At 42.5% G+C, this 21,007-nt stretch overlaps 1 protein-coding gene across 1 annotated transcript in view; it reads right to left on the reverse strand.

Moving 5' to 3' along the window:
* ITPRID1 (ITPR interacting domain containing 1) overlaps window positions 1–21,007 on the reverse strand; it is a 50,722-nt gene that overhangs the window by 15,698 nt on the left and 14,017 nt on the right. Inside the window, exons 6-8 of the mRNA XM_036328983.1 lie at window positions 20,410–20,612; window positions 18,554–19,122; window positions 17,382–17,439 (exon numbers count right to left, since the gene is read on the reverse strand). Coding sequence (XP_036184876.1) covers window positions 17,382–17,439; window positions 18,554–19,122; window positions 20,410–20,612 — 830 coding nt within the window. The remainder of the gene's footprint in view (window positions 1–17,381; window positions 17,440–18,553; window positions 19,123–20,409; window positions 20,613–21,007) is intronic.

Below are 21,007 nucleotides of genomic sequence, written 5' to 3' on the forward strand. Positions count from 1 at the left end.
AACAAGTCACTTAACTTTTACCAGCCTTGGTTTCCTAATTCACAAATTAGAAAGAATTGTAAGTCTTGATACAGAACTATAATTTGGGGTTCCACATGGCAACCCAGTTAAGGAAGGGAAATTTCTGGCATATGCTTTTGGCCTTCTTTGGCTCTCTTTTGCTTTCTTGATGCAAAGCCTTTTCTAACATCATCACTACCTTCTCTAAGGAGAAGAGCCTGCAGGAGCCATTTAGCCTTGGGACTGTGCAAAGAGTTATTCTTGACCAAAAGATTTCTGAACCTTGGGTACCAAGAGTTGGCCACACCCAGATGTCTCTAGCAGTGTTGTGTATCAGAAGAAAAGGACATGCCCGGGGTGCCTCCAAGAATAATGTTGACGTGCCCTTTTTGCATTTTCCCATGGACAGCCCTAATTATTTGTGATGGGGTATTGGTCCTATTGTGGTAGGAGAGGGGCAAATTGGGTGGTGATGAAGTAGAAATGATAGTAAGTTTGCAGAACTGATCACACTTTTGATCTGGGTACAGACACCACAGTTCTTGCTTCTGTACCACTAATGGTACCAAAAAGGTATACTATTTCCTAAGGGTCTGTGAGCTAGATGGGCCTTTGTCTTCCCCAGGCTTCCTTAAGATCCCAGGGAGATCAGAGTACCAGGAGATGTCTGAACAACATGCACATCAATAAATATGGACCCTTCTGAGATTCTTTCTCCACCATTTTCCTTGCTACAAATAGAAGAGGGGTTTTCTTTTATTTTCCTGCAGTGATTTGTAGCCTTTGAAGTAAATTTAAGCATCTTTCTTTTTGAAGAGGTCAAGTATTTTCTTCTGAAATTCAAATATTTTATCTCTATTCTTTCAACCTAACTTACTGAACTTATTTTGGGAGCTAGAAGGGGGCACAAATATAAAGCAGGAAATTATAAGAGGGTATGGGTGATTTTTTTTTCCCTTTAAAAGATGATACGTTGAATTATTTGGAGTAAAAGGACTTGTCTAAAGGGCAACTATTGACGGAGGACACCAATCAGAATGTGTTTTCTCTGAAACGATTTTGCCTGAACTCTGTTATTTACACTTACAATGACATTTTCTTCACAAAAAGCAAGATGGTTTGGACTTTATGGAGCAACACATTTTCTTTGAATTAAACTGTTGGGGACATTTGGTTACTATTTCAATACCCCTCTTGCTTCGCTTAATACTGCATAGAGGTATGATACCTTTGCAACCTAAAACTTAAGGCTAATTTCATTATAGGTTATCAGTGACGTACTTGACTCCTTTGCATTAGTCACCGTCTTGGCAGAGGTCTATCACTTTCTAATTGTGGGTGCTACCTCCATTCTAATTACAGCAGTGCTGCAGATCTGAGGTTATCTATAATAATAAAAGGGTAACATGCTAATTAGACCGGATGTCTTCCAGCTGTCCTTCCTGATATAGCCGGGGCTGGAGGGAAGTCAGTTCACGTCCTGGGTGCCGGAGGGAAGCCGGTGCTGACAGTTGGGGGAAGGAAGGCCTACTCTTGCATGAATTTTCATGTATCGGGCCTCTAGTAGGAGTAATAATAGGATGGTCCCTTCCCCAGACTTTTTGTCCTGAAAGATGCCAAATGCTTCAAGAACTGAACAAGTTGATAGACTAATTGTATTGATACCACTGATGTGCAACCATCACTGGGGTGGCTCCCTCCAGCTGTTCACCGCCTCACAGCAGTGCCTGGGAGCAGCTGGTTAGAAAGGAAAGAAGAATGCCACTTGGCAAGCAAGCAACAGGGGGATTGAGGAAGAGAAGATACAATTATCTACACTGAAATATGACCAGGACAACTGCACTGTCTCTCTCTCCCTCTCCCTTCCTCTCTGACATCAATAAAAATTATTTTTAAAAAAATCTAATTACTGAAAGCAAAAGGCTCAAATTGGTAAAATATTCACCACTAAGCTCTGAAGGCTAACCATAAGCATACTAAATGAGAAGAAATATATTAATCATAATTTATCTTTTAAAAATCATAGTCTGATGGACATAAAATACCTTTTATCCCTCTAAAATTCAAAGCTCTCTCTCCATATCAACTCAGATCCACAGGAATCTATGATACTGGATTATATTATCTTTGCAGTTTTATCTAAGCGACCTTGGTTTCACTGAAGTCTCTGGGGTTTGGCCATCTTGAGGTTCCCTCTGATTGCCAAACTATACAGATATTGAGGGAGGAGCTTGATTTTGTTGTCTTTTTAAAAAATATATTTTATTGATTTTTTACAGAGAGGATGGAAGAGGGATAGAGAGTGAGAAACGTCAATGAGAGAGAAACATCGATCAGTTGCCTCCTGCACACTCCCTACTGGGTATGTGCCCGCAACCAAGGTACATGCCCTTGACCAGAATCGAACCTGGGACCCTTGAGTCCGCAGGCCGACGCTCTATCCATTGAGCCAAACCAGTTAGGGTGATTTTGTTGTCTTTTTATCTTAGGTAGCAAAATAGCCCCTGAGAAATATTTCTTATTCTCATTCACATATTGAATAAATATATCTTAAGTTTCCAATAGGTGCCAGTTCCTCCTCTAGGTTACCAGAGTATGTGTGTTAAGAACTTTGAACACTATGAAATCACTAGAGGCCCAGTGCACGACATTTGTGCACTGGGGGTGGGGGGGTTTCTTCAGCCCAGCCTGAGCCCTCTCGCAGTCTGGGACCCCTGAGGGGTCCTTAGCACTGCCACAGAGGCGAGAGAGACTCCCGCCACTGCTGCTGTGCTCACCAGCCATGAGCCCAGCTTTTGGCTGAGCAGTGCTTCTGCTGTGGGAGTGCACTGACCACCAAGGGGCAGCCTGCCCCCTGGTGGTCAGTGTGCATCATAGTGATTGGTCATTCCGCGGTTGGGTCAATTTTCATATTAGCCTGTTATTATATAGGATAATTTGTTCACTTTACAGTTAATAAAGAGCAAATGCTTGTTTTTGAAGTAGTCTTATTTCTTAGGAGGCAAGAACTTATATTAAGATTATCTTATTATTATAATAGAAACAATAATGATACAACAATGACAAAAACAAGACTGCCTGTAGACCAATTCTACATATTTTAAAAAAGAAAGTCATTGAATAAAAACAGAATAGCTAAAGTTCACATCATGTTCTATTTTATACAATGAATTTGAAATCTTATTGGTTAATGCATCAGACCCTGATCAAGGTTAAGCCTGTGAGAATGCCATGCAGGTGGGCAAATTGCACATGTGAGGGAAATGGACCATGGCAGATATCATCGCTGATGTCTGTGTGGGCACCAGCAGCAGTCTAGAGTTGGCAGCAGAAGAAACCAATCAAAATCTCAGCTGCTCTGGCTCTGAGCCCCTCTCTAACCTCTCTTCCCAGGAAGAAGAACCAGCCTCACCTCTGGCTTCAACCCTCCCAGGAAAGGCTAAGAAGGGGAAATGCCAACCCTCTTCCCAAGGCGAGGAGAACAGCCCCAGTAAGGTCAGTCAAAGCCTCTTCTAACACCAATCTCCTTATTTGCTCAACCTTTTCTAGAAGCTTATGCTTATCATACAGAATGAGGTTTGCTATACAAGACAAGAACTGGCAACTTCCTCCTAACAGATCCTGAAAAGGGAGATGGGAAGGTGTGATTTCCCCCTTGCTCTGCCCCAAGCCATAGATTTTCATGTTCCTTTCATACTACCTGAGACTTTGGGCAAAACACAAATTCCTGAATTAATGGCCTAATTTCTTAATGTGATCTTCACCTTGAATGGTTTTATATTAGCCATTGGCCAGTAATTAAAGGGATGTAGGAAGGAGCGGGGAACGATAGTGAGCCTGAGTTGAGTAAGAATAGGGGATAAAACGTGAGATAAAGAGCATCTGAAATGCACCCACTTTGCCTCCCCTTCCTTCTTGGTTGGTGGCAGCTATCAACTCCCTTGGCCACACCCTCCCTCCCTTCCACAGTCACCTTTCCAAGCTCAGGAAAGACTGATTTTTCTAATCTTCTAAAACAACCTCTCAGGCTAAAACATAATAAAGGGACCTTGGGTTCATATCTGAGACAAAGTATCCTTTGAAAAGTTCCAAAACTCATCTCTTGTTAAACAAAAATACTAATTTTTATAAGGGGAATAAAAAAGCATGCTCCTGTTTATTTTCCTATCTAACATAGTCCTGTGGAGGTTTTTAGTAATAAAAACAACAATAGTAATAATTGTGATTATTATCATTAAGCCTGAATTGTAATAAACTCAACCCCTGGTGAAATCTTAAACTTCGGTTTACTTCCTTTTACGATATGGACAATTTCAACCATATTAATATACTTGAATATTAAGATTCCCTTAGAAATACAGCATTTTTTCTCTACTGACCTATAAATCTATTTCTACCTACATATTTATATTAGGGTGGTATCTTGACTATCCTAACATAACAGCATTCAACATTTTGCGAGGGCAACAGAGGAGTATTTGAGCAAGAATAAAGCTTGGGATCAGACAGATCTGTGAATCCTAGCTCAGTCACTCAATAGGTGAATTACCTTGATGCATTACTTAACCTCTCTGTCCTTCTGTTCCCGTCTGTAAAATGAGAGTAAACCCCACTTACTCCTATGGTTGTTTTGAAGATGAATTAAGAATGTGAAATGCCATGTGTAGTGCCTGGCACCCAGACTTCTCAGGACAGGGCTATTCCCATTCCTTAAACCCACCCCCCGTGACGACACCTCTGAGGAGGTGATGCCAACCCCTAGCTGAGAGATGGCTCCAAAGATGTATACAAAGAATCCTTAAGAGAAGTAACTTCTTGGTTAGGACATGCATTTGTACCAGCTAATTGTCATTCATGGCAAACTGTGTAAAGACCTATGCATGGTAAGGACCTATCAAAATGTATGGGAGCACTGAAGAAGGAGTTTGGGGAATAGGGATCTTGGAGGAGATGACAGAAGAGGGAATAACTGAACTGAGACCTTGAAGGATGCGGGACGCTGGCACGTGGAAGGGAGATGGGAAATGGACTCTGGGAAAAGGGAGCCCTGTAATTACAGAGATGTGAATGTGGGGATGTTGGGGGAGCTGACCATCCCAGCCCATGCAGAGTGCAGGAAGTGAGACTGTCAGGATGGACTGAGGCCAGGATGGCAAAGACCTTAAATTCAATCCCGGGGAGATTCACATTCATACATAGACAATTCAAGGCAATAATTTTGTTAAGGATAAATTTTCTAAGAAAAAATATCATGAACGAACGCTACAGCATCTTTATGGGATAAAGCCTCCCAAGCAAGTGCAGGCGGTTATAGCTCTAGAACTTAGCCCCAAGCAACTGGCCCTTGCATTGGATAGTGGAGAATACCCGGCTTCACACCATTGGAACATACTCAGTCAATTAAGAGAAGTACTGATTGCCGGCTGCAAAAATATCCCCAACGGTGCCAAAATGTCTGTGGAGTGTGGGGGGGGGGGGGGGGGAGAAGGTGTGATAATTAAAAGAATTGTTACTTGCGATGTCACAGGCTCCAATGTGTTAACTCTGCGTGCTGGGAAGCTAGAGTGCTCCCAGCTGCCACGGGGAGGGAGGATGTGGTTTGATCCCTGGCACCACTCGTTGGGACAAGATGAATCACAAATGTGTTAATAGTGAGGTTCAATGTCATAATGTGCCAGATGGAGGTGGTTACATCTCTGATTGATTGCCTCCTGGCCAAGACAGGGGTTTTCCAGAAGGCGAATGTCTCCAAATTGGCACTGGAGCTCTAGGGATGAGCAGGTCTTTATTTTGGTCAACACGGACCTGACATTCTCGACTTTATGAAGTGTGGCTCCCCCAAAGGCCCAGGCAGCCAGGAACAGGATGCAGATGAGGGACGATGTGATGAGGGTGTGATATATGGAAGAAATCGTTTTGCGCTGGACAGAGCTCCTCGGGGTAAGCATGGCTGGGAACAAATCTATGGTTGCACGGGGTGGGGGGTGGGGAGGTGGGGGGGGGTTGCAATAGAACCCTGCTTACAAACTAATTAAATAACGAGAGAGAGAGAGAGAGAGAGAGAGAGAGAGAGAGAGAGAGAGAGAGAAAGGGGGGGGGGGGGAGAAAGAGAAAGAAGAGAAAGAGCAGGAAGGAAATGCTTCCCAGCTTCAGACACCAAATCCCCACAGCACAGCAGCTGAGTCTGATGCCAGGCTGGGGCCACCGGGCAGAACTGCAGAGCAGAGCATTGCGGGGTGACCTTCCCGCCTGTCCCCTTGCACTCACCCCACTGTAACCACCCAGCCCTTTGTTGCGATTGTCAGTCTGCCCCCCAGTGCAAGCTTCCAGCCATAAGCAGCCAACTACAAGGGCAATAACTATGGTGTCCTACTGGGAGCGAAGGCAGCCTCGCGTGCAGGCGCAGGGTCCTAATACAGGACAGTGAATAAAGCTTCATTACAGAACAATGGAGTTAGCTGCCAGAGCCTACAGATTTGAATAAACAACAAATAAGCAACATCTGCTCCAGCATATGTGTATGGTAAAAAAAAAAAAGTCACAAAATAAAAGAATTTGTAAATGCCAAAAGCAACCCGAAACTGCCAGCGCTACTGTGGAGTGAATTTTTAATTGCACATGCAAAGAGGCAGGCTGCGGGTATTAGTCTCACATATGTCTTGTTGCTGCCAACCTGGGAGTATAGATGAATTTAATTAAATAAGGATTATCCCTTCTCCCCAGTACAATTACTTATTTATAACAATGATAAAATTGCCTAATAAAAAAAATTGTAATATTTCAAAACAAGCCTGGAAAACACCCTGGTTTCTGAGTAAGTTGTTCAGGGCGATTGGAGTTTGAGTGTGGCTTTGCCTACTGCCAAGGAAGGAAAATAAAGCAAACAGCCCTGATCATAAAGCCTGCCGCAGCGAAGCAGCCAGAGACGGCGTTACGGAGAAATATGAAGAAGGCACCGAGCCGCGTGGGAATCGGCCGTCGTGGGGTGAGCAGAAAACTAAGCCATCGACGCAAATGGAGGCCCAGCACCCGAGCCAGCGGACAGGGCCGCCGGGACTTGTGCCCCACCGGCGTCCTAGTCCTAATCTGTCTTGGGAGCAGGCAGTCAAGAGCGATCAGTTCCCTGCAACCTGGCGATCCCGCTTCCCTGTGTGCTAATTCCCTGAAAGCAAATACCCACCCAAACCAAACAACAAAGAAGACGGACACTCAGGCCCTCTCAGTGCCAGTGGAGTCCGTGTTTGCCTCCCAGTGGGCAGCCCGCTTCATCAGGGAGGCCGGCAACAGCCCAAGTAGGAAATCATGGATGGCCATGTCCATTCACGTGTTACTACAGAAACCAGAATCTTCCCAGTCTCATGATCTAAGTTTGTTTTCGTGGTTGAGCAATTTTGTTGTTTTAATAGCTTTTCTGCTCTAGAAGGGAGGCAAGCACGAAGAACGTATGACCTGGGGCTTTCTCTCACGGTCAAGTCAGAAGGCAACCAGAAACGAAGGACAGGGGCTCTGAGGGTTGTGACCGTGAGCAGTTACACAATCGCTCTACCTCAATTTCCTCGTCTGTGCAATGGGAATGATAATGATAGAATCAACCTCCAGGGGAAGTCAGTGAATTACTGCATAGAAAGAGCCTGGGACTACACCTGGCACAGAGAAAGCGCTCAAATGCTGCCAAGAACTTCAAGGGATGCGCTAGCAAGGCACTCAAATCTGTATGGGGCTCTTCCCTGCGTGTTAGAAGCTTTCGAGTCATCTTTTGCTGCTTCTTCATGACATTCATCACCATTGTTATTCGATAATTAATTGGTTTCTCCTAATACTAACAGGCTCCATGAGGCTGGGTTCTATTTCACTTCCGTGTGTATCGCCAGCACCTAGAACAGGTTCTTGCATGTATAAAAGCTCATTAAATATTTGCTGAACGAATGAATTCAGTATGGAAGAAGAACTGGATTTGGATTCAAAACATCCTGGCTTCCTTTTGTCAGCTGTGTAACCTTAGGGAACTTAATTTGTGGATGTCTTATTTCTAAAAAGGAAAAAAATAGTGTGGCGATTACGTGAAGTAATGCCATGGAAACTGCTTGGGACGCTGCTAATCAGTGTATAGATGTAAATTGTTAACAATGGCCTGCTCCCTAATAATAATTGTAATTGATTGGAATGTACAGTTAAGCAACACACTCCATGCATATTCAGGGAAACCAACTTTTTGAGAGATGTTGCTAGAAAGTGTGCAAAACTGAAGTAAATGAAGTATACGTTACTTAGGACTAAATGCAACACCCCACAATAAAGCATCAATTCTTAGATTTGAAAGGAATATACAAACTGTATACATTCCTAATTTATAAATATTGAAATCCATGCCAGTAAAATTATTGAAAATGCCATGTATAATATTTTAAGATAGTGATTATACTCTGCCCACAATGCACTGTGGCAATGTTAAATTACCATTGATTAATTATTACGGGAACTCTTCTGGCTAAGACAAGAGAAACTGAGAGTGAACTGATCAATGTGGGGAGCAACAAGTATGTATGGAGTTCTCTAATGGGTCTGGCACTGTGCTTGGCCAGGGGACGCTCAGTAAATAAGACAAGATTCCTACCCTCATTTAGCATAAAAAAACAAATAATTATTCCTCCAGAAGAGCCCTATAGAAGTGTCACTTACTAAGCATGGCAACAGCATGAGGGCAGAGGCAGAGAAAATAAAGGAGGAAGAGTAGAACAGAGACTGTGGAATTTGAATTTATCTGCTTCAGAAAGGAGAGTGGGCCATTTCTGATGTTCTTCTAAATTAGTATACCAGTCCCTTTGAAATAGCACAGATAGGAGAGAGAAGGAGAGAGAGAGATAGAGAAAGAGAGAACGAGTAAATAAAATCACTTGTTTTCTACTTCTCACATTATTAAGTTTCATTTATTTATTAATCTCTTTCTTCTAATTATGTTTATTTTATTGTTTTTATGATTATTTCTTGAGTTAGATACTTAGTTTATTTTTTCCCTTGTTTGATAATGAAAGCAATTAATACTATGAATTTGCCTCAGATTACTGCTTCTGTTCCAATTCTCCAATTTTAAATAAAGGGTTTATTATTATTCAAATGATCCTCATTTATAGTTTTAACTTAGCATTTTCTGCATTTGAAGGACTCAGTCCCCAAGTCCTGGATTTGGTATTTTGTTTTGTTTGTATATTTTTATTCTTGCTGCATTTATACCTATGGCAAAATGACTTATACGTTATATGTGAGAGTCTGTGTATGTGTGTTTGTGTGTAAGAAACCAAAGAAATAATCTTTGCATTTAAAAATTGTTAGATATTTTAATAAATATTTCAAGAACACTGGCAAAGAATACTTATTTCAATATTTTTCTATTAAGTATTTTATCAATTATATTAATGTCTTTTTTATCATCTTTTTAAAAAATATATATTTTATTGATTTTTTACAGAGAGAAAGGGAGAGGGATAGAGAGTTAGAAACATCAATGAGAGAGAAACATCGATCAGCTGCCTCCTGCACACCCCCCACCGGGGATGTGCCTGCAACCAAGGTACATGCCCTTGACCAGAATCGAACCCGGGACCCATCAGTCCTCAGGCCGACGCTCTGTTCACTGAGCCAAACCGGTCAGGGCTTTTCTATCATCTTTTATTATTTCCTGTTTGACCTGTAAAAGAGGAGAGGAATCTTAAAGTCTCCCAATTTGGGGGGGAGATGTTGGTCAAAGGGTAGAAAGTTGCAGTTATGTAGAATGAGTAAGTCTGAGATCTAAGGTATAGTCAATAATGCTGTATTAAACATTGGAAATTTGCTAAGGGATATTCAGGTTCACTCATCACATAAACAAGAGGGTAACTATGTGAAGAGATGATATGTTAATTGACTTGCTATAGCAATTATTTCACTGAGTATATGTATATCAAATCATCATGTTGTAAACCTTAAATATATATAATTTTATTAATTTTTTAAATTAAAAAATAAAAGGAGCACAAAAGTTTCAACTGGTTGTTATGGGGAATGGGGCAGCAAATTAACAACAACAAAATCTCCCATTTTTATTGTGTTAATTTCCTGTAGTTCCGCCAGAATTTTTCGCTAAGTAGTGTTATGAAAATAACATATGTGCATGGTAACAAAAGAAAAGTAAAAGATGCCAATTAATTTAAAACATGTTAGTTCCCCTTCTGTTAAGGTATAACCATTAACGGTTCTTTATATGTTTTCCCAGAAGCATTCTGTGCACACTTCTCCCATCAATAGAAATAGATACACTCTTAATTCAAAGAGAAATCTAGACAGAACCTTTCACACGTATCCCCCCCCCCCCCGCCCACATTTAACAACTGTATATCTCTGAGACCAGTCCACACCAACAATTAAATATCTCCTTATTTTTCAAAATAATGTCTGAGTAGATTTTAATGTAAGCTTTACAACAATTGCTTAGAGCAAAACCTATTTGGGGGCACTTAGGCTGCCTCTAGTTGTTTGTTACTATAAACATTCTTGCAGTGAAAGTCCTTGTGTGCACATTTGAGTCTATGGGTAGGACAAATTCCAGAACTGTGATAATTGCATCAAAATTGCCTGCATTTAAAATTGTGTGACAGACAAATCACACTTCAAGTAATTCATGACAATTTAACTTCCAACTGACAGTGGGTGAGTGTTTAATCTACATGTTTGTTATCACCAGGTATTATTAAATCTTCAAATATTTGATAATAGGATAGGTGAAACACATTATCGTTATTATTTTAAATTTTCATCCTTTATTTACAGGAGACATTGATCATGTTTATCATTTTTGTGGAGCTTGTATAATTTTTCCTTGGACTGCCTATGCATTTGCTTTCTTCATTAATCTAATAGTATCTGTTATTGTTAATGTTCTCATTAACTTGTAGGGGCTTTTTACAAATTCATAACATCAGCATTTATATACTGAATGTTAATTACTTGGAATGTAATGATTTATGATTGTCAAATCATAGATGAGGTTTATAATTTTGATTACTTTTTAGAAGTATTATTTTCATTTTAGGTTTTCTTTTCACTTGAAGTATATTTTATTAATATTATAAACCCCAATTAGTTTTTGTCTTTATAACTCTTTTATTCTATGTCCAACATTTTACAGAAGCTTGATAATAAAATAGAAGTTAAGCAAATCATTATTGTAAGTTTTATCTTTTTTTTTTTAAAATATATGCCATTTATTTCTTTACAGAGAGGAAGGGAGAGGGATAGAAAGTTAGAAACATCGAGGAGAAGAAACATCAACCAGCTGCCTCCTGCACACCCCCCACTGGGGATGTGCCCGCAACCAAGGTACATGCCCTTGACTGGAATCGAACCTGGGACCCCTCAGTCCACAGGCCAACGCTCTATCCACTGAGCCAAACCGGCCAGGGCATAAGTTTTATCTTTTAACCCTAAAGTATTTTGTGATATTTTATTTCCATTCAAAATTTTTAACAATAATTAACTTTAACTATTTGTTGTTGTTTTTTACTTGACTTTTCCACACCCTATTTTAATTATTCTATAGTACTTTATTTTCAGTAACATCTTAATCAACCAGGATATTGTCCTGGAAGGGTAGGGAACGGGATGTACTTCATGAGTCCTCCTTTGAGAATGACTTTATGCTGCCCTTGCAAATAGAAGAGTGCGGATGTTTATGAAATCACTGGTTAACATTTCTCTAAAACATTTTTCTAGTTCTAAATTACACATATAATGGTCAATATCCATATGCCATCTAGTGTTGCTAATGAAATATCTGACTTTTTCCACTTTGTAAGTAATCTGCATTTTTCTGTCTGGAAATTTGTGGATAACTTCTCTCCTCACCTTACCCTTCCACTTCATACATTTTATATGCTATTTAGGTGTTCCTATTTCATTGATGGGCCTGATCTGTGTTTTTGTCTCATATGGATTGAATAATGAGCTTCCTTGATCTCTGGTGGCTTCAGCTTGGGTTTGGCCACTGGAGACAGGAGGATAGGAAGAGAGGGAGCTGGGAATATTCATTTTCTCCTCTGCCTCCCACTGTGTCCTCCACAGCTTGGCTGCCTTCCTCTATAGAAGGCAGCTTTCCAACACAGCAATCCAGTCCACATTCTGGTCACCACTCCCTTGCCCCTACAGTCCTAGGAGTGGTCATTTCTCCATAATGTTTCTAAACTTAGGATTTGGCACCATCCATACTTTTGTGGAAACTACTTCTCAGTGACCCAGGTGAGTGCCACCTGTCCTCTTTTTGGAGAGAAATCCCTATTCTTTCCTCTACCCTTTCTTCAGACTTTCCACCTACCACTTCAACAGCTGTATTTCTGACTTCAAAATGTCCAGTTTGATAATATTTCCAAACTGTCATATGCCAGAATTAAGTCTCCCTGTTTGTCTATTTGTCATTGCTCCAAATGGTCTTCTAATCCCTCTAGCCAGTAAGACTGCTAATTTCTATACATTTATAAAAATTATGACATCAGTTAGAGCCTGCCTTTAGGCTAAAGACTTTTAAAAAACAAGAAACTCATTCAGTGCCATTCCTCCACCCCACCTTTTTCAATCCTCACCTGAGGGCATTTTTCCATTAATTTTAGAGAGAGTGGAGGAGAAAAATATTGATGTGAGAGAGACACATTGATGGATTGCCTCCTGCATGCTCCCTGACTCAGGGCCCAGGCCAGAGAGGAGCCTACAACCAAGGTACATGCCCTTGGCTGGAATCAAATCTGGGAGCCTTTGGTCCCAGTCAAACCGGCTAGGGCCCATTTCCTTTTGAAATTAATGAAGCCTTCTCCACAATCTGCCTGTTTTTGGTCACTCTCCAGTGCCTTCAGGTAGAAGTTTTAAAATATTTTATCCAGAGGTTATAGGTGTCTGTGGGAGGGTTGGCCAGTTAGGGGTTACTCACCATTATCAGAATCAAACTCAGACATTGTATATTTTATATGAAAAGGATGTTTACTCATTGAGGATTATTCTCTTACACAGGTGCAATAACTGAACAAATCTCGCTGAGAATATTAATTTCTGGGAGTGATGTTTCTGTGGTCATTCTTTTATTGGCAAGCATTTCTTCTGAGTAGCCTCTGATTATGAACTGCTAGATCTCGTAGTAGTCTTGCTGTGTGTGCTGGTTTCATAAGGTGACAGAAAAGGTGTGTCTTGTTGGACTTCAGAGTTAAATGAGATTATTTTAGAAATTATGCTCTTAATGTGTTAGTACAACTCTGCAGTGGACTTGTCTCTTCAATCCCTAGGCAAGCTCTTCCTATAGAATTGTCCCTATCTTCATCTACAGTATAGTCTATTCAAATTCCTCAAGGCTTCTGAAATATGAATGATTGAATCAGTCCCCCTCCCCGCTTTTAATAGCACCAAACCGTATTTCCTCTTTATATTTATACTAGAGGCCCGGTGCACAAAAATTTGTGCACTCGGTGGGGAGGGGGGTTCCCTCAGCCCGGCCTGTGCCCTCTTGCAGTCTGGGACCCCTCGGGAGATAACAACCTGCTGGCTTAGGCCTGCTCCTGGGTGGCAGAGGGCAGGCCCAATCCCTAGGTGCAGCCCCTGGTTGGGCTCAGAGCAGGGCTGATTGGGGAGTTGGGGCGCCACCTCCTGTCATGCACAGAGCAGGGCGGATCGGGAGGTTGCGTTGTCACCCTCAGTCACACTCAAGGCAGGGTCGATGGGGAGGTTGTGGCGCCACCCCCTGTCACACACAGAGCAGGGCCAATCAGGAGGTTGGGGCGCTGCCCCCTGTCATGCACAGAGCAGGGCCCATCAGGGGGTTGGGGAGCTCCCCCTTGTCACTCACAGAGTAGGGCCAATAGGGGAGTTGGGGCACTGCCCCCTGTCACACACAGAGCAGAGCGGATCAGGGGGTTGGGGCGCCATGCCCTGTCACACTCAGGGCAGGGCCGATGGGGAGGTTATGGTTCTACCCCGTCACACACAGAGCAGAGCCCGTAGGGGGGGAGGGTTGGGGCGCCGCACCCTGTCACACACAGAGCAGGGCCGATCAGGGGGTTGGGGCACTGCATCCTGTCACACACAGAGCCGCAGGGAGATCAGGGGGTTGGGGAGCTCCCCCTATTAGGCACAGAGCAGGGCTGATCAGGGGGTTGGGGTGCCTTCGCCTGTCACGAACAGAGCAGGGCGGATAGGGAGGTTGTGGCCCCACCCCCTGTCACACACAGAGCTGCAGGGCGATCAGGGGGTTTGGGCGCTGCCCCCTGTCACGCTGATCCCGTGCCGGGAGGCCTCGCGGCTCCGCTGATCCCAGTGCTGGGAGGCATATTACCCTTTTACTATATAGGATAGAGGCCTGGTGCACGGGTGGGGGCCAGCTGGTTTGCCCTGAAGGATGTCCTGGATCAGGGTGGGGGTCCTGCTTGGGTGCCTGGCCAGTCTGGGTGAGGGGCTGAGGGCTGTTTTCAGGCTGGCGGGTGACTGAAGCTCCCAACTGCTCCTTTTTTCTTTCTCTTTTTTTATTCTGGGCCAGCTTTAGCTCTCAGGCTTGGCTCCAGCTCTGAGGCCTCGGCTGCTGAAAGTAGGTATCTGGTTTGTTTGGGTTCTATAATCGAAACACTGTTTCAACTCCAGCTCTGAGATCCCTGCTCGCTGAAAGCAGGTTTCTGGGGTTTTGTTTAGTTTCTATATTTGTAACAATGTTTCAAACTGCAAGCTCAGAGGCCAGCAAGGCAGGCGGGGAACGTTGGAGTCCTCCGTCACTGAAGCAAGCAAGCCTCATGTTCGCTTCAAGCTGCCTGGCTGCCGGCCGCCATCTTGGCTGGCAGTTAATTTGCATATCTCACTGATTAGCGAATGGGAAGGGTAGTGGAGGTATGGCTAATTACCATGTTTCTCTTTTATTAGATAGGACTAGAGACCCGTGCATGACATTTGCGTATGGGTAGGGTCCCTAGGCCTAACCGGTGATCAGAGCCAATCAGGTTCCCTGCCTCCCCACCGCCACGCCTCTTCCTTCCCTTGCTCCCTCAGTTCCCTGTGCCACCAGCGCTGCTGGTCACCCACCATGTTCTGCACCACCCCCTGGTGGTCAACGCATGTCATAGAGAGCGATCGAATTTCCATTCTCCTGGTCGAACTCCCAAAGGGACACTTTGCATATTAGCCTTTTATATATATAGATTCTTTTGTTCATTTCAGTGAGAATTTTTCAGGGGATGAAGGGAGGGTAGGATATTTGTGACCCTGGCTACCTATCTTTTATAAGAAGTAATTTTGCTCTAATTCATTTAGGAAAATGTTTAAATATCCTTTTTTTTCTGCTAATATTTGGAATATTGTGCATGAGTAGATAAAATAGTCTTTAAAACATCTTTTAAGTTTTAAAGGTATTTGAAGAGTTCATCACATGCCTTCATCTTTTTGTGTGCCTGTATGTAGCTTAAAACCACAATCTATTATCTCTCACTGCAGTCATCTGAAAGTTTGACTGGACTGGACACCCAAGATAGCTTATTCACATGGGAGTTCGTCAAGGTTGTCCACCAGAGTGTCTACATGTGGCATCCACATAGAGTTTGGTTTTTTACAAAACAAAGGTCATGTTTTCAGAGAGAATATTCCAAGAATGGGTATCTCAAAACCCAGGAAGCAGCCAAGTAGTTTAAGGGCTATGTTCTGGATATAGCACAGCATTGCTTCTGCCATGTCCTATTGGTCAAAACATTCCACATTTTTTTAATGAAGTCACTTTTTCAACTTTGAGTAAAAAATTCATTCATATATATTATATATATATTTATATATGTTAAAAATTCATATACATATCTATAGCTATATAGGTAATTCACTCCTATATATATCAATAATTTCCCTCTGTCTCTATTAATTGAACTAGTTTTACTTATTTTTTTCTTATTTTAGTTCTATTTCTTCTTGGGTTAACAATACTGTTTGTGAAAGTAATGAAATTACATTTGCTTTAATTGTTATTCATATTTCTCCACTAGGCCAACCTTCACCCATACTACTTTGCTCTCTAAATTTGAGATTAAATGTAGATTAGTGCTGTTGCCTAACTTTCCAAAATCATTTTTTTTGAATGATTGGGGTGACTTAGATGATACCAGCAGAACTCTTAATTGAATGTCAAGGAAGGCAGCTCCTATTGGCAAGAGAACCTCTAGCTTCGTTGAGAAGCATTCAATTAGATGGAAAACAGATGCTTATTTTTATCTTAAAAACCTCAATGCAGGTTATGTGCTAATTACTTCAAAGAGCAGGATAACAATTTATGTAATCAGCAGGACCCTATAATTACTAATGCATAATTTCTAAACAGCATTTAGCAAAATGAGGCCCATACATACACTTTGTAATAAAAAAGATGTGTTTGACACCACACTAAATTAAATTAAAATTAGCATATTTTCTTCGAGGACATACACTAGCTTCATCTGCTTTATTTTGCTTCACTAATTTCTGTCTACTTCTCGCTCTGTTATAGGATTATGGAAATGCTGAATCACAATGATAGCTGAACAAGGGCATAGGAACCAGAAGTAGAGAAAGGCTGCCTCCCCTGCTGTCCAGGACATTATAAGACCACCTAAGACCATGGTCGGCAAACCGCAGCTCATGAGCCACATGCAGCTCTTTGGCCCCCTGAGTGTGGCTCTTCCACAAAATACCACGTGTGGGCATGCACGTATAGTGTGATTGAAACTTCGTGTCCCATGAGCAGAAGTCAGTATTTTGTGGAAGAGCCACATTCAAGGGGCCAAAGAGCCGCATGTGGCTCGTGAGCCGTGGTTTGCTGAGCCGCAGTTTGCTGACCACTGACCTAAGAGATGACCCCAAAGTTACATCTAGATAACTTGTTTCATCTGAGAGTTTCACATGAAGGTCACATAATCACTTAATTTAGGATATAGGTTCTGGCAGATAACTTAAAAAATTACTTGCTCTTATCTCTTTATAACATGTAAAAACTGAGGCCCAGTGACATGATATGACGTGTACAACATTAAGCAGTTGGCAGAAGAAAGAACGTATTCCCTCAGTTAGTCCCAGTCCTATGTGAAATCCATTCCACTATCCCGGTCGCCTCACACAGAGTTAATGGTAGACAAGCCCCACTGATACTGAACATTTCTGTGGTAAATATTTTGAAATTTACTTGTACATTTGCATTGCTAGTGAGAGTTTAATAGTAGCAGGTAGAAAATGCAGTGGAAGTAGATAGTAGTCGTAACACATGTGGCATCTCCTTGGCAATGAGTAAGTTCTACCTTTTAAGAAAGTTGAATAGCAGTTACTTACATTCTCTGAAAAGACCATTGATGCAATTGCACACCTTGACGAATTCTTACCTTTAGTTCCTGAAGTCAGGTCAGGGTGATCACCAATCTCCTCTTCAAAGCTCTGGACCTGAGACACCAGAAGGCGTCAATCTCATTATCTTGTTCCCCAGATACCCCAACCTGTCTCTATAGTGACAGAGAGGTGTATCAGTAACCTGTCACTGTCCTGGTTTCTGTGTCCATCCCTGCACTGTGGTTCCCTTTAGGGCAGAGTTTGTTCCCCAGAGCCTATCAGAGTGCATGCCTCACAGCAGACGGCTCAAAGGAGAGGTGGCCAACCTTGGGATTTACAAGTAAATATCCTCCCCCACTACTGGATAATTTGACATGAAAAGAGGGGTGGGGCATGCTCTTCTGTATTTTCTTTGTAATTATATTAAAGAATAGAGAAAATAATGAAAATGTGTATATCCATATTTTTTAAAAGACTGAGAAGTGCAGGTGGCCATGCCATCTAAATAGGGTGAAAATTAGCATGAATGTATGAAGGTGGGAGGAAAAAGCAGAGGAGATATGTGAAATGGGAGTCAAGCTATGTGACTGTCAATAAATCCCAAAGCGAACTAACAAAATACTGATCCCATAAAAATAAAAAACAAACCCATCCTGCTTCTTTGTCTAAGGCCCTGCATTAGTCATCTTGGGGGAAATATTTCAAAGACACATGCCCTTGATGACAAAACCTGGTCCTCTAGGAACTGGTGCGGTGAGGGGGGGTGGGGGGGCAGACGTCCTTGACACACACACACACACACACACACACAATCTCTACCTCAACAAGCTCTCCCTGCCGAGGCTATAATACAGAGGTGGAATTTCACTGAGTGGGGAGTAGTTGAACGGACCCTCGAAGAAGATGAAATGTGGAAAGAGTAGAGAAAACCATCCTGAGATGCATAATAAAACAGTGAGCAACAGTGAGAAGTAACCTGTGGATTCAGCTGAGAGCAAGGACCAGAAAAGGGATGGGAGAAAGCAACGGCTGGTTTCATATCATTTAGTTCTGACTGAAGCAACCAGAATTACCTTAAATATCCCAGAGTAAACAGGAGTTTGGAACATAAGACCTAATGCTGAGGGGCTGACAGATGAAGGGGTTAAATAAGGGCTGAAAGGCAAAAGGTGCCTTGATGAGGGTTATCTCCCTTAGAAGTTGAGCGCAAAGTACAAACAACACTGACCTCTTCCATTTCGAAGGAGTCTGGTGCCTTCCTCGCCCCAGATAAGCTCTTGAGCTTGTTAGTCTGAATCACATTTTCTTTCAGAGTTCTGTCCTTGACTGACCCCTCAGACACACAGGAAGGAGGAGTCCGCTTGGCTAGCATGGATGAGTAAGGCCAGCGCCTTTTCAGAAGAGCTCTGGGAGGACGACAAGGTATCAAGTCATCACAGGCTTGGAGAGACCAATGCTCGGCCGAAGGAGATAAATGACTTTGGTTGAGGTTGTCTGTCACGGCTGGTGACTCTATTGCACATCCCCCTGGTCCTGCACAGGTGCTGGAAAAACGTTCCCTCTTCTTCAGAGACCCTGACACTTCTGAACTACTGTCGCTCCTGATCTGCTTCGAGGCTCTTCTGAAAAGTTCCCCCTCTTTTCCTGGATGTCCTTCGGCTCCACTCACGAAAGTTCTTTGCATATTTTCCTCTTCGTCTTTCTCTTCAGCTTTGCTCTGCCAGGTGCTAACATCATTCAGCAAAGATGAGAAGGCATTGGCCACCTGACCCAGGATTTCCAGCTGTTGGAAACGGCCTGAATGATATAGAAAGCACAATTTTTAGGCTGGGTTTTTGTAATGAAGCTGCATTGAAGTTGTCAAAACTGGAGAGGTTGGTTAACACATGTGATTTTTCAAGATGAGAAGGACTTGAAGCTCCAGAAACTCATTTTTTTCTCTGTACATGCTACTAATTATTATAAAGGTACTCCTCTATAGAAAGTTATGGGGAAGTGAATACCTTTTGTATTTAGTTGTACATGCATACTAGATAGATTCATATATGCCAATAATTAATGGTGTGTTAATCCGTAACATCGACAGGCAAAGATATATCTTGAGTTCAATCTTGTGAATTAAACTAAATTGTCAAAAAGTAAACCCAGCTCTTTCATACAAGACGAACTTGAGTTTCTCCCACTGCTTTAGGCAGTATATATCCTCATCCTCGCCTCCATCTTCTCCATCTATTGCCACCTGAGAGTGTGGAAAAATCATGGCGCTTGGCGTCAAAAGGCCTGGATCCAAATTCCAGGTCCACCTTTTCTCCGTCATTACAACCAGTGACCTTCCAGGTGGGCCAAGTTCATGAATAAGACAACATGGAACATATTTCCCTTCCCCCAACATATGCACCACCCCGCAGTGGACATGTAGAGGGATCCAGATAAAAGCTGTTCTGTTTCAGCGATGACAGGAGGGGTGGATTGCCACTGTACACATCTCCCAGACCATCTCTCCTCATACTGTGGCTCACCTCCCTGCTCACTGTGTAACTGCAGAATCAGCTCAAACTGATCTTATTTTAACAAGATACTGGGATGTTTTTCAGGGACAACTGAACAAAACCGCATTTGGGCAAAGCATGTGCAGAGGAGAGGATTTTGATCAAAGTCTCTCCACCCCACGGAACCAAAGCACTGGGACAAAACTGGAACCTGAACACCAGAATCCTTTCAGAAGTGAAGGGTCTGCTGTCCAGGGAGGTTGGGTGCTGAAGCCTTTACCATATCTTACCATGACCAGCCAAGGTCCAAGGCACTCCAGTTGAAACTTGCCCCTGCCGCGCCCCCCCCCCCCCCAGTGATTTTGCATGCCAGCAGGTTTCCCTGAACCCTGTCAATCTCTCTTTGAACCCTAGATCAGAAGACAGATTTGAGCTCTGCCTCTTATCTTCTTGATGGTTGTTGATCTTACAATAAAGATTTTTTTTCTTAAAAGCCAGTGCCATAGTATTGGCTTCTATGTAAACTGGGCAGCGAGCCCTTGCTCTGTAACAATTGCCATCGGTAGGACTTGGATGCCATGTGGTCCTCACTTACCATACAAGTTAGGGTTCTCAATGTCCATTCGCTGCTTTTGAGCTTCAAGAAAAACATGGATATTGATCCCTGTGGCTGCTGAGTCACAACCCAGGAATCTGGCTGGAATTTGTGTACAGATGTCTGGCTCGTCAGCACCAAACCCCAGATCCAACAGAATGTCCACTGGATCTTTTTCCCCAAATTCCAGCCACTCAGGAATGCTGCAGTAAAAAATATGAATGTCTTTATGCTGTAACATACATGCTTTATAGTTTTCACATTTGTTTTATAGATAGTAACATACTCTATGTATCTTTTGGCATCTTGCCTTTTTTCTACTAAAATATGAATTGAAAATCTTAAGTTAGTATATATATACAACTACCTGTACAGATTTCCATAAAATGGGAGCCAATAACTTATATGACCACTTCTCCATTGACAGATATTTAGCCTATTTCACTGACCCTTTTATACTCCTCTTGCAAGTTGGGGTTTTGAAATCCTCACTCATTCTCTCCTCCACCCATTCATGAATTTCTCAAGTGCCTACTTATCGATTCGTGAAATCCACTGTTGCCTGGGATGATTTTCCTGGATGTGAATTGCCTGGAAA

The sequence above is a fragment of the Myotis myotis genome, unplaced genomic scaffold (assembly GCF_014108235.1).
Source record: "Myotis myotis isolate mMyoMyo1 unplaced genomic scaffold, mMyoMyo1.p scaffold_m19_p_11, whole genome shotgun sequence".
Lineage (NCBI taxonomy): Eukaryota > Metazoa > Chordata > Mammalia > Chiroptera > Vespertilionidae > Myotis > Myotis myotis.